At 42.1% G+C, this 15,106-nt stretch overlaps 1 protein-coding gene across 2 annotated transcripts in view; it reads right to left on the bottom strand.

Annotated features, from left to right (window-relative positions):
* Nucleotides 1-10,028: 10,028 nt before the first annotated feature.
* The window catches only part of LOC130081683 (kelch domain-containing protein 8B-like), a 159,685-nt gene continuing 154,607 nt past the window's right edge, over nt 10,029-15,106 (bottom strand). For both annotated transcript variants that reach the window (XM_056246395.1, XM_056246394.1), the window contains exon 6: nt 10,029-10,493. In XM_056246395.1, coding sequence (XP_056102370.1) covers nt 10,297-10,493 — 197 coding nt within the window. In that variant the 3' untranslated portion in view covers nt 10,029-10,296. The remainder of the gene's footprint in view (nt 10,494-15,106) is intronic.

The raw sequence follows: 15,106 nt of genomic DNA, 5'->3' as shown, positions 1-15,106 counted from the left end.
TTTAGATATGAATCTATAAATCTATGTATCTATAATCTATCTATGTATTTAGATATGTATATAATATGTATCTATAATCTATGTATTTAGATATGTATCTATAAATCTATGTATCTATAATCTATGTATTTAGATATGTATATAATATGTATCTATAATCTATGTATTTAGATATGTACCTATAAATCTATGTATCTATAATCTATCTATGTATTTATATATGTAGCCTATATTTAATCTATCTATATATGTATCTATCTATTAATCTAGCTGTCTATATATATTTATATCTATGTATTAATGTGTCACTATATGTATACTCTGTGTCTCTAGCCTATGTATTGTGTAAATTTAAATGTAAGCCTAAATATACCTAAACAAATCGCACTATATCACCAAAAATCCGCTATCTCAAAATCAAACTCCTCTCACAAAAACCCACGAGGTCAATATGCGTTGATTTCACTTTTATACAGATGTGCGATTGTGTGGGCTGTTGTTCCCGACCGTGTCAATCAAACGCTGATTCGGCTGATCACACCTGATGAAACACTTAGGCTGCGTTCCAAACCGCATACTTCCCTACTATATAGTATGGGAAAAAGAGTAGGCGAGCAAAAAAGTATGTATGAATCCAAAAGAGTAGGCGAGAATTACCTGGGTGACGTACTAATTATCGCGAGATTCGGACTTAAGTGCGTTCGAATATGCCTACTTTCCTACTATATAGTAGGCGAAAACAGTACGTGAAGGAAGCAGTACGTTCGAAACATCAGTATTCATAAAAGAGTAGGCGAGAAGTTCCCGGATGGCTTACTGCTTGCGGCCCGATTTTTGAGTGCTGTCCGATGCGTACTCTTCTATCCCAGGAGGCCACGCGAGAGCATACGTCATTATCAAACATCACGGAGATCAGCGACGCGGGGTTTTTTCAAATGTGAGTAAACACGGTTCCTTATGTGTTAAACTACTATAGAGTGGATGTTTTAACTGTTGATGGTGTAAAGTAGTTAGACAGTATAGTATAGTTGTGATTTTGCTGTAAAAACATGTTTAGTATAGCTAGCTAACAGGGGAGCTCTAAGCACACGTAACGTCTCTAAAGTGGATTTACATAACATCTTAAACACGCTTATTTAAAATGTCTATTTACATCTGAAAGGAGTGATGTATGTGTGGCATTATTATAGGATAACGTTAATTCACTGTTGTCAACACTGTTGACATTAGACACATGTGCTGTAAATAAGGTAAATAAACAAATCTATAAAGTAACTAAACATGTTTTTATTCAGACTGGTGTGAGCACGGAGGATGAGGAGCCCAGAGCTGAATCCTGGAAACGGTGCCATGGATGAGACGCTCCATCTCTCCATCGGCCCTTATCGCCTCAGACTGTGAAGTGCAGCAACAAGCTCCGGCACGAAGGCACGCTCACCTCTGGTGAATTCATCAGAGTAAAGCCGCAGAATGGGAACCGCTGTGTTGAGATGGCAGTATGTGGGGCTCAGCGCCTGTAACATGCTTGTAGTTTGAATAAAGATTTGTTTCATGTGTTGTTGAATTGTATATGCATTTGTTTATTGTGTGATGGTTACTTTTATAATAAAGAAATTAACAACATATTCAAGAGATGACGATTTTGAGGTTTCTTAAAAAAAAATCGTTATAAGGAACTGTGGGTCACATTAGTAGGGTTTAAAATATAACAACTTAAATCAACCCTAAATGTATTCACAAAATAAATTGGCAGCTGTTTCTTCAACAATACCACAAAATGAGCAAGTTTCATCAATATCAAGATATTTACAGATAGATGAATTAAATGTGTCGTTCATCTTTTAAGTTGTTGCGCTTGTGATAACGCGTCGTAGTAGGTCACATGATAACGTCAACATGGCGGATGATGTCCGGATCGCATTCATACTCAACGAGATTTGGCTATAACAGTACCTACTCTTTTAGCGCTCGTTAAGTAAGTACTCATTGAAATTAAGTACCTACTCATTGTGGGAACATACACTATTAAAAATCTTTAAAAATCTTTAAGATTAAGTGACAAACAATATTTTAAAACAATTTTGAATTTAAACAACAACAATAAAAAATGAAACACAACTTTATTATCTTCATCAAATTGATAAAATTCAATTTCTTCATCAAAAAAAAAAAAAAAAAAAAAGCGAGAGCGAGAGAGACTGTTGGGACATCTCGCGAGTTGTGGCTACAGACAGTTGAACTTGAACAACGTCATGGCGAACGCAGTTATTAATTCTATCGTGGCATTAAAAGAAATACCATTCAGCCGTCGTAGTAATCAGGATAAATTGGCAATTAAAGAGTTAGGGCCACCAGTTTCATGGAGATTGGACCAAAGGTGGCGCTATAACCGTCAATAGTTCACCCAAAAATGAAAATTATCTCTTTAAGTGAGTAATGTGATGTAATAAGTGTAATAAAAGTGAGTATAGAAACAAGAAGATTTATTGTAAGTCACTTTATTTGTCATTAATATTAAAGTGAAGTTGCCTTTACATGCTTAAGCTGTTTATTTATCCATTGCATGGGTGGACCTTGTCCTTATCAATCATCCAAACATTTGCCCCCCCTGAGAGATCTTGCAGGAGCCGCCACTGCCCCAAACTCTCTGACAGTGCGATCTATGTGATGTAAATAAAATAAAAATAAACATATCTGTAAAGAAAAAAAATGATTCATAAACATATAGGCCTATTTAAAATGGAATTAAATAAGTACTTTGAGTGTCTTGTTCATTATATTTATTTTCATATTCAACCAACAAAACTTAAAATACATCCAGTTTATTAGCAACACCGTGCACGGCCGTGAATCCCGCGATATCCGCCTTTGATCTCACAGGTGTCTGATCCACTGCGAGAAGAGAGATCTGTCCTGCTTGCCTGCGCTTTTTTCACTCCTCCTCTCACTGCAGCCGCCTACTCTCGACTACATTTCAGGCGAGGCAAGGCGCATCTCAAACAAGCCTAGTGTTTCGAAACATCTGCGCTTCGGGATCTCGCAAAGCTTCGGAACGACTGTTTCGCGGCAGCCATCCCTACTTGTTACATATCGGGAGTTTCCGGTTAGAGTGTTCGTCTATGGTTCATCGCACGTCCTTACATGAGAATGCAGATTATCACTACGTTTTTTATGGATGCCAATTGATTAAAACAATGAATAATGATCTCTGTATTAATTATCTTGAGCCTGCTGAAATGTTCCTATAAATATATTTTCTTTCCAACTGTTACATTCTGAATAATATATTTATTCACTAACCTGCAGCAGTCCTATGTCTTCTCATTAACAGTATTTTTTCTCTTAGCCTACTTATATTCTATACCTGTTGAGGTCACATTTTTCAATGAATTTGACTAATAAAAAGTATTTCTTGTGTGCATTCGTGCTTTATTCCTGTCTTTTTAAAATAGTTGAATGAATGAATACTCGCGAGGTGCCTACGATCAGAACCATAGATCAGAACCGCACGCAGCGTAGAGGAGAATGACAGTCAACTTCTTTGAATATTAATTAAGCATTTTGGGCATGAACATGTAAATAGTAAAACGATTGACATTGAAAAATGACACTGAATGATTAAAATATTTAATCCAAATAAATAAATGTTCGTGGTTCGTACTGATGTTATTCATCTGTTCTCACACATTTCAGCGTCGCGGTCACTAGTTTAGACCAGGTTTAGACGAACAACACTGACACCCTGTGGTGAAATAATGGCGTATTTTTAACAGCCGCAGCTTTCTCAGATTGGCTTGGTTTGGATTAAACTTCATGTTCCGATGAGTTTGGAAAATTCTGCACACAGTAAACATCAGATCATCCCTTCTTCTGTCAATAAAAAAGTCCAAAATATAAAATATTATTATAGACAATTTTTTTAGTTGGCGTTTGTTCAACTCATTGACCACAGTACATTGAAAGTAAACATAACCGGAAATAAGTTATATGTATTGTTTCCAAACGGAAGTGCGTCACGAAGTTCAGTGCAAGTGGTCCATTGAGAGGAAAAAGCAGCACATAATTTACATATGCATCTAACAGTCGCTCTCAGCAGTGTGGACAGCGTCTGGATGTTCGTTAAAAGTATATCGCTGCAAAGGTATTTCTAACTTCTTTTTACTTCTAAGCAAAGAAGGAAAAATAACTTTGCCGTGGGTATATCGGGGCATTGAATCACGTTCAGTCTTACGTGTGCACGAGTGCGAGCAAGAGTAATAAGTTGCTGGCTACAGTTCACTTAACGTCCACCAGTGCCGCTAATAACAAGGGTATCTGAATTCTACATACAGGCAGCTCTGAAGATAGTAATACGTATGGAAATCCTCCGTTCTTTAATTTGCTGCATCTCACATTTTAAAGGGCACGTCAGAGTGTGTACACAGCCACCCTATAACTGCTTTGTGAACGAGGGTCAATACAATGGATCTGTAGTCTACCAGCTGTTCGTGATCCAGCTTACAGTCTCCGGAGCGATAATGGTCACGGCAGTAATGAACGGGAGAGCACACTTTATTACAGTTCATAGGAGTTGTTTTACGGATATAAAGTTTACCAGTTTATTAAGCACCCCCTGAAAAGGCATAAAGTCTGTATATATTTGTTTACTGTTAGTTGTAACGAGTGTTTTTTTTTTTTGAGTAAATCGCTGTGTGTTGATGATAATGAAAGGGAGAGAGAGTGTTTATGGATAAGACATTAATGCGCACTTCTTGTACTGTTTTATTCAGCTCTTATGGTGATTTTCTGGAGTGAAAACAGACGCTTCATCTTTTGTGTGATGTGTACGTTACATTAAACTTCATAAAACTCATCAGTAAAGTTTTGGCCATTATTCAGACGGGGTCCACTACAACAGCCTTGTAGTCAATAAAAGCAAGGTGACAAGGTATAACCGTAATTAAACTAAACTATACCTGATCTATCTCCATGCAGCATATATTCTCTGGCCCTGTAGGCATCATTGTCCGACTCCGGAACTGAACACCACACCACTGACATTTCAGTGGATGAGATTGTCCTATTTGTTTGTTGCATGAGCTCTCGAAGCTCCGCCTTCTTCTTGAAAGGGTTTTTGCTCATCCTCAAAAAGTGGCAATTTTAACATGCTATAAAAAATGATCTGTGGGAAATTTTGTGCTACTGTAAAACTTCAAATACACACTCTGGGGACATCAGAGACTTATTTTTGGGGCAAAATGCCCAGCCCTTTTAATGCAAGAATATCTGTGTGTGAACAACACCTTAATGTCAAGGAAGAAACATTGAACCACACAGGATCACATATGTTCAAAGAGTTTATTACAGAAATCGCAGTAGAGGCACTACCTCACATATATAGGCACTGAACTACTGAACTGGACTCGCAATTGTGTGTAAACACGGTTCAACACAATTCAGATTTAAATCCAAACCATGTCAACCCATCCATTAAGTTTCAAGTGAAGTTCTCTGTGTGATATGCAGCTCAAATGTCTGCTAACATACAATGGGGGCTTTAACCGGTGTCAAGAGATTTCACTGATAATCTGTGCATTTTATATATTGCTTTCAAACTATTCTTCATTCTGATGACAACATTAAAGGTGCTGTAAGCAATTCTGGGAATACCACACTTGAAAATGTAACTATAATCTGACAGATATCACTGAAATAGGCCTAGGTGTCCTGAGAAATCACAATCACAATCACAAAAATATTAAATAAAAATAAAAATCAGGGGGTGTCCCGCTCTATTTGAGCCACTTAGACTCTGTCAACCATTTTGAACATTCGTGGCTTTGCAAGGTGGAGAAGTTTCAACAGAGATTGTGTGGTTTAAAATAGCAAAATACTGGAACACTAGCACTTAAAGTACAGCACCTTTACCGAAATAGTTCACCCAAAAATGAAAATTCTGTCATCATTTACTAAACATTATGTTGTTTCAAATCTGTGGAACACAAAACGAAGATATTTTGAAAAAAAATTCACTTTTGATTTTCAAACAATTTAAGTTTTGAACCCCATTGACTTTTTTATTGTAGACAAAACCGGGTTTCTAACCCTTCTGTCATTTCAAATCTGTGCAACTTTCTTCTGTGGAACACGAAATGAAGATGTTTTGAAAAGAAAATCACTTTTGAGTTTTGGACCCCAATGACTTTCACTGTATAGTTTTCAAAATGCCATCTGTTTCACAGAATAAAGCAAGCCACCCAGGTTTAGAATGACGTGAGGGTGAAAATGCTCATTTTTGGGTGAACTATCCCACTAAGACAGGTAAATGATATTTGTTTTAGATATTAGCAGTTTTATATAAAGCTTCAATCAACAGCCATCAATAGTCTAGTTATGAATAAATGTTGTCCAAACTCACACAGGTTCATGCCTACAGTGCTCATACAACATCAATTCTACTGTCCCCATAGTTCTTCACAGAATAAACGTGGATAACAGTTATCTGTTTTTCAAAGTGTAACAACAGAGGTTGAATCAGTGTGTGGTCGACAACAGTATGCTAGAGGGTAAAACAGCTTTCGCTGTGTGGATGAGTGCAGTGTAATCTCATGGGACATTGTGAGTTCCCCTGGGCCGACCGTGTGTCTCTGCTCATCTACCTCAGTGTGAAACAATCCTTCATGGCAATATTTCAGATGTGGAAAAACAACCTAAAATTGTATTTTCTGCTCAGAGCTAAAACCAAGACTTATCAGTCTAGATTAGTGACTATGCAGTGAAATAATGTGGATTTTGATCGATTTTTTTTATGGAGATTATGAGTCAGAAGCTGAAATGCGTTGAGTATCGGCACTGCATATTGAAGACTGTCAGAGGCCATCAGCTACCACTAGTACACCACTATATGACGGCACAACATCATATTGAAACAACAGACCATCTCTACAGCTCCTCAGATTACAAGTCAACATGACAACCTGTCACCTCACAAATCAACAAAACAAACCCACGAAACACTGAAGAAACTGCATTATTTTAACAACCCACCACAGAGAATAATATTCAGCACATGGAGAAACATGAAAAATCACCGCAAAACAACTGCTACTTAGAGTTTAGGTGATCATACACAGCGTTTACTCCAAAGTGATTTACATACAAATAAGGGTAAAAGACGAAATGCATTTGAACATGTTTGTATAATAAAAAAAAGCCCAGAGTCCAATGATTTGAATTCCCTAAAGTAATTTAAAGCACTGTGGAGAGGTCTGAACTGAAATGACACCTTGGAAATAAACTTGAGTAAAACATTTCGCACCTCTAGATATGAAAATATGAGCTCACTTCAGCCCCTCATCCGCCAACTCTCAGCTCGTGGTCAAATGACTTCAGAAAACAGCCTGTTTAACATCTTGAGACATTTTTTCAAGAGTAAAGATGTTTCCATTTCGTAGAGGCAGCAGAAATGAGCCTCGAGTGAAAGCGAAAAATATAATGTGTCATGTGTCTTGTTGCAGAATTCGTAGACAAGAAAAATAGAGGTATATTTCTCTCGGCATTATCTCATTCCCTCAGATCATCTATTCACACATTGTCGTCTGTTGCAGTGCTGGAGGGTGTTTCAGATTTGAACCTCTGTGACATTTAACCTCATATAAAGCAAAGTGAAAATGAACTCGCCATCTGAGCTAGCCTGCAGCAGAGACTGTTAATGAGGCCAAACTAAAATAAAATAAAAATCTTCTGACGTTGTCACACATCTTCCAGTCCTCTGTTGTCTGTGAGCAGGACGACTGTGATGGCTTCATACAGGCAGAAATATCCATCTATCTGTCTGTTCCCACTGTGACATGATGCACACGACCGCTGTCAGCCAGCACATCATCACAATTATTGGGGAGGCGTTAATCTGAAACAAGTATGTGGATTGTATGTGTTGTTCTTTTGATCCTAATATTTCTAAGAGGGATTTTTGACATTCAATTCTCACTATCCCAACTAAAACACACAAACAGCCATTTGCACTCAAACAACGGTCAGTATGAATATGTATGAACGTCTTACTGTGCCCTCAGGCACCATATCGCCCAATAACAACAGGTCAGCAAACCATCTGAGACCGAACGTGATGATAATCGGTGTGTGGGTGCACATATTTATACAAGCACATGCAGACCAGATCGATCAAACCCATACTGACCTCTCATAGTGGAGATGCACCTGAATTCAGTGCATCCAAACCTGTCGCAAAGCATTGTGAATTTCTGACACGCATTATTTCTGTTTTCGGCATGCTAAATGAGCTCAGTGACCCGATACCCTTGTCAAATCATCAGTGGGGGCAATACAAGACCCTCACAGGGCACCGGTGAACCAAAAAATGAGGCATATGAGGTCTACGTCAAGGGTTTGATCTTATCACAAATTACAGGAAGTGAGCCCTCTGTCTTCCTCTACGTCCCCTAAGAGCAATCATCTCATGTCCTGTAAATGGGTCACTCAGAAACAGTTTATGTGAGCCTTGAATTGCAACTAAATTATTTAATTAGCTCATACCCTGAAGAAACACAGCTTCCAATTAAATATGAATATCACTGCATGTGACCTTGATCGGCAAACACATTTCCAGTTTATTTAGTCTCAAATAATTTAGTGTCCAGAAAAAGGAACACTATCAGACTTTCCCTTTCTCCAAACTTCATTGGTATTAAAGAAATGTTCTGGGTTCAAAACAAGTTTACTTAGCCAAGAATATAAGTGTATCAGCTAGTACATAACATGTTTACAGTAATGCACTTACAGTGATCAGTCTGTTGGGCAGGGCATTACCCCAGGATCACCATTAAAAGACAGTGTCTACAGTGTTATAAAAATGGAACATTTTATATGCTAACAAGTCTAAAAAAGGTTTTATTGAACTTTTCTAATTCTGGCATGGCTGGTGTTCAGACATACCCATAGTACTATATGTGTGTTTTTAGTGTTTGGATGATTTATACATGACATTCTAAAACTTTCCACATCTGACATTGAATACATTTATGTTGTTACATAAGATTTCCATTTTAAATAAATGCTGTTCTTTTGAACTTTCTATTCATCAATGAGTCCTGGAAAAAAAATGTATCATGGTTTCCACAAAAATATATGGCAGCACAACTGTTTTTAACATTAATAATAATAAGAATATGTTTTTGAGTAGCACATCATCATATTAAAATGATTTCTGAAGGATCATGTGACACTGAAGACTGGAGTAATGATGCTGAAAATTCAGCTTTGTCACAGGAACAAATCTTTAAATAATTTACAAAATGTTAAAATTATAATATTTTACAATGTTACTGTTGTTTTCATCAAATAATTGCACCTTGATAAGCATAAGAGACTTCTTTTAAACCCCCCCAATATTTTTTAATTAATATAACTACTTTAATAAAAAACATGATACAAAAATAAGAACATTATTGTAAACATCTATTTTGCTTGTTTTTACGAACTGATGGACAAATGAAAGTTATTGTCGGTGCTAATTGACAGTATGTCACAGATACTGTCAAGCTAAACCTGTTTTGAACCCGGAACATTCCTTTAACTAGCCGGCAAGATTAACCACATTCTCATCCAACTCCCGTCTCATGCTACAGTGAGGCATCAGTGATTTGCCATTATATGAGTTGTTCTTTCCACTCATAACAATGCTCTATTTCACACGTTCATGGCTGTGAAGGTACAAAAACACACACGTACAAGCATCCGCCTCCCACTTCTGAAGTCTCCTGCAGAAGATTCAGTTTGTCAACAGTACAAAAAGTGCTAAACTTGCTACCTTAGACGGGTGCTGTGGCAGCGTGGTGGATATGGCCCTAAGTTCCTCTTTAGTTTGCCAGAAAATTACCCTGCTTTTATACTGAAAAATGCACTACAGTTCAAAGGCGCCTGGAGTGTTGCGTGTGCCTGTCTGTGTAGGCCTGTACATCTATCTCTCTCTCTATATATATATATCAATATATGTATATGTTATTCTATATATTCTATAATTATATATTTATGTATTTTTTGCTTGCCTTAGATGTCCAGTCCAAAACTCTTCTGTCCAGAGGTGTGGAACACTGTCCAAGCCCCAGTAGATTGTCTCCACTATTCAAAGTATAAAGCTGATGCGTCCTCTGAGGGGAAAGTCTGTGAATTTGTCAGAGACACACACGTCAACTGGACGTCAGTATGTGTGTGTGGGTTTGCAGAGCCTACACTCTGAAAAAGTACAGCATGTGAGGATTTGTTATAGTTGTCCAGTATTGTGTGTGCATGTGTGTGTCAGACGGTCTCTTTCAAACAGAGGGCTTCCACAGCATTGCTGGGACCCTGGGACACCCCTCCGATGAGGAACAGCATGTTGGGGGTCTGAATGGAGGCACAGGAGCAGCGAGGGCTGGGTAACGGGGCCACGGGTTCCCATCTCCTCTTCAGCTGGTTATAACTCTCCACTGATGCCAGCGGGGACGGCTGGTTACCTGTCAGCAGCACACAATACAACAGAACAAATCATCGTCACAATTTATAAACATAAAAACACACAGATATGTACTGAAGTCCTCAAAATGTGTAATTTTGAGGTACAATATGCAGGATTTTTCGCCACCAGGGGTCGCTAACCTCTTACAATAACAAAGGCGTATATTGATGACGTATATTCCACATTAAGCTGAATTATGGATCTTGTCGTCAAGCTGATGGATCTTTTATGGATGAGTGAATACATTGATGTTTTTAACATGACTGTGGTATGAAGCAGGGCACGATTGCTAGACGTACCTTATACCAGCGCCACACACAACGCGAGTCCCGCGGATATAAAAGAATAAGGACATTTCATTCTACCGAACTACAAGCAAGAGCTGAATTAACACTCACACAGGTCAGTTTATTCGACGAATTAAACTTGAGGTAATGCAGCGCTGTTTCACTCGCTCTAACAGTTACACTATCACACTAAACAATAGGTTACTGTCGTAACCCCGGTTCTCTGAAACATCGAGTGGAGAGATCCACCTATGGGAAGGGCATCCGTACCTGACCTCTGCAGAAGCATCCAATTGCACCAAGTCTGGCTAACAGACAGAAGCGCGCAGCCAATGCCAGGTGAGGCCACACCCCCTTACCTACGGGCATATCACAGCTGGGCGCGCTGCTATTCCTCAGTCAGTATATTCGCTTCTCGTGCGGCAAGCGGGGCAAGGCTGGTGGATCTCTCCACTCGATGTTTCAGAGAACCGGGGTTACGACAGTAACCTATTGTTCTCTTTCATCATCTCGTTTCGAGATCCACCTATGGGAGAGACATGGACAGCTCCCCGATTGCCCAATACACTCACAGTGAGGTTCTGAAGGCCAGAGAAGGACGGTCACCTCAGAGAGGCGGTGCCTGACACGTCCCACAAACATGACCCTGCAAGTTTTCCGCCACGCTAACTGCTGTGGACAAGCAGGGCATGAAACATGCATGAGACACATACATGATAATGGCCCCTGCACCACCAATGCACATAGCTAAACCCAAGAAGGAATGCGAATGCTTGGTGACAGGAATGAACATGGCCAGCCAGCCCATTCACTCCTCGTTGGTTAACCAAACGGGGCTGTGGGAAAGGGCTAAGAGGACCCTACCCCTAGGACCGAGTGTGCCACCGAAGTTCTGGTGACATCCAACCGGTAGTAACGCTCAAAGGTATGAGGAGAGGCCCAGCTGGCCGCGGAGCAGATGTCCTGCAGTGGCACTCCCCTGAACAAAGCCCAAGAGGCGGCTAAGCCCCTTGTGGAATGAGCTCTGATGCCCCTTGGGGCTGCACTCCCTTTGCTTCATAAGCCATAGTATAGCGTCCACAAGCCAATGTGAGAGGCATTGCTTTGAAATGGGACTCCCCTTGTGCAGGGGAGCCCTAGAAACAAAGTGCTGGTCGCTCTTGCGGAAAGCACTGGTCCTGGTCATTATGCTTGCAGAGCACGGACGGGACACAGAGCATTCAGCCCCTGATCCTCCGGGGAGGCAAAGGGTGGAGGGTGAAAAGCGGATAGCTCCAAAACCTCCGACGTGAACGCAGGGAAGCATTTCGGCATGAAGGCCGGGTTAGGCTTAAGGAAAACCTTATCTCCACTTAGGGAGAATTTGGCGCACGAGGGGTGAACCGAGAGTGCATGTAGCTCACTGACCCGTTTAGCAGATGCCAAGGCCGAGAGCAAAGCTGTCTTGAGGGACAGCAGCTAAAGGGAAATACTCCCCAGAGGCTCAAAAGGATACAGAGACCGCGCTTCCAGCACCATGGAGAGGTCCCACTCTGGGACAGATTCAACAGATCTCCTGATGACCAGCAAAGAGCGGCGTGCACCCTCCATAAATCTGCGGGTTAGAGGGTGCTGCCTGACGGTGGAGCCCCAAAACCCACATGACAGGCTGAAATCGCAGCCAGGTAGACCTTAATAGTGGAAAAGGACCTGCCTCTTTCCATGAGGTCTTGCAGGAAACACAAAATATCAGGCACCGAGCACTGATAAGATGTGAAACCACGCCCATCATACCACCCTTCGAACACTTGCCACTCACAGCCATATAGGGATTGCGCGGAAACGGCCCTGGCCTTCTGAGTAGTGGCGATTACACGCGGCGGGAGCCCCAGTGCATTTTGGTTCGTCCTCTCACGGGCCAGGCCCAGAGAGCCACCCTGTCCGGGTGGGGGTGGTAAATCTCCCCGTTGGCTTGGGACATTATGTCCGTGCGAGGGGGGAGGCGCCATGGCTCGGCGTATAACAGAGGGATTATCTCTGCCAGCCATGGGGCTTTGGGCCACCTGGGTGCTATTAGAGTGAGAGACAGGCCGTGCTCTCTCACCCTGGCCAGAGTGAAAATTATCAGGCACAGGGGAGGAAAAGCATACAACAGCACTTTGGGCCATGGGTGGGCCAGTGCGTCTGCCCCGAGGGGCGCGTCCATGTCCTTTAGCGAGAAGAACATAGGACAATGGTGATTTTCGCGCGAGGCGAAAAGATCTACGGCTGCCTGTCCCATCTCATCCATAACCTCTCCACTATCTGCGGGTGAAGACGCCAATCCCCGTGGATTGGGTTTCCCCTCGATAGCAGATCCGCGCCTCTGTTCCGAATGCCCGGGACATGAGTCACGCGTAATGACAGAAAAACCTGTCTGCTCCACACCAAAAGCCTGTAAGCTAGAGCGTGGAGTTTTGACGAGCGCATGCCACCCTGACGGTTGATATAAGCCACTACCGTGGTATTATCGCACCGTACTAGAACAGGATGTCCCTGCAGGCAAGGCAGAAAATGATTCAGAGCTTTCCAAATAGTAAAAGCTCTAAATAGTTAATGTGCGCTGAACGTAGTCTGCTCAGCCACAGACCGTTCACCGTTCTGCCTTCCTGGGTGGTTCCCCAGCCTGTTAAGGACGCATCTGTCGTCAAAACTTTTCGCATCGTACCGTCCCGAGGGGGGGTTCCCCGTGCGTAAAAGTTCTCGCTCACCCAATGGCGCAAGGCCGCCGAGCAGGCGCGCGTCATCGTTACCGAGCGGCAGAGATCGCAAATCGGGCTGAAATGTAGTGTACAAAACCCATTTCGTGAACGTTCTCATTCTCAGGAGACCAATGGCACAACTTGGATAGATGAAGCCATGAGATCCTGCAGCCTGAGGCATGTGCGATATTGTACTCTCGCCCCTTCACTGAACTGAGACAGACAGTCCATCAGCGAGCGAACGCGCTCTTGAGAGAGACGCGCTCGCATGGAGACTGAGTTCAATTCCAAGCCCAGGAAAATGACATTCTGACTGGGAGTCAGATTGTTTTCGCTCGCATTCACCTTGAACCCGAGGGATGTGATGTGCGCGAGCACCCGGCCGGTGTCCAGCGACACCTTCTCCTTTGATTTGGCTATGGTGAGCCAGTAAGTCAGAATTCTCAGCCCTGATAGTCTCAGGGGCGCCACGCCCACCTCCACACACAGACAGAAAGTTCGGGGACTCAAATTGCACCCGAACGGAAGAACTGTGAATTCGTAACAAACGCCTTGGTAGGCGAAACGAAGATATTTCCTGTGTGGAGGGTAGATGCTTATGTGAAAGAAAGCATCTTTCAGATCGACTGATGTGAACCAGTCGTTCTGCTTTATGGCACAGGCGAGAGAGGCTTGTGTCACATTCTGAAATTGAATTTCCTCAAATGTTTGTTCAACACTCGAAGGTCCAATATAGGGCGGGGGGGGCGCCACGCCTTTTGGAACATGAAAATACCAGGAATAAAAACCATGGTTTATCAGATTGGGTGGCACCATCTGAATCGCTCCCTTGTTAGGAGGGAGGAAATTTCCTCTTTCAGAATGTGTGAGGCGTTTTCTTCTGTGTGAGAAGAGAGAACGCCGTTGAAATGCGGAGGTTTTATTGCAAACTGCAGCTTGTAACCCTGGGTTACAGTACGGAAAAACCCACTCGGGCGCTGAAACGGCTTGCCAAGCCGCTTTGTGACTCGCGAGCGCCCCCGCTCGGGCCGGAGCGGAGCTGTATGGGCCCAGCTGGTTCATTTGTGATGCAAAGGCGCCATCTAGTGGGAACACTAGAGGCAACATGCAGGGGTTTGGAGGGATTTCCTCTCTCTGCAGTGAGAAGTTTTCTTTGCGGAGAGAGGTCTTCTCTCCAAAACGAATTCATTTGATTCGTAGCTTTGTGTGTTTTGTGTTGGGCAAACACTGGGGCCAAAGCCTTTATTGACAGAGTGAGGGAAACATAGTGTGGTGTCCACTGTACTGAACTTTCCCTCACAAGGTGTCCCCAAAAGTGGGAAAAACACATATCTCCTGAACACATGAACTGGGCAGTCTCAAGTGCAGGCAGAAAAATAATATCCGCGGAGAGAGATACTCTCTCTGTAACGGATTTATTTAATGCGTTTTTTTTTTTTTTAAGGGTTATTTAGTTATGTGTGTGTTTTGTGTTGGGGAACACAGGGGCCTTACACACACAACGTCCACTAAAAACACATCGGCTGGACAGCCGCAACTGAGCTGTGTGAGCCCAGTTGGTTGATTTATGAGGCAATGGCGACCTCTTGTGGACGGACTCAGGG

The sequence above is a fragment of the Rhinichthys klamathensis genome, unplaced genomic scaffold (genome assembly GCF_029890125.1).
Source record: "Rhinichthys klamathensis goyatoka isolate OS25496 unplaced genomic scaffold, OSU_Roscu_1.1 h1tg000037l_1, whole genome shotgun sequence".
In the NCBI taxonomy this organism is placed as follows: Eukaryota; Metazoa; Chordata; class Actinopteri; order Cypriniformes; family Leuciscidae; genus Rhinichthys; species Rhinichthys klamathensis.
Note: the sequence above shows the minus strand (reverse complement) of the source record. Positions and strands in the feature narration are given on the sequence as shown.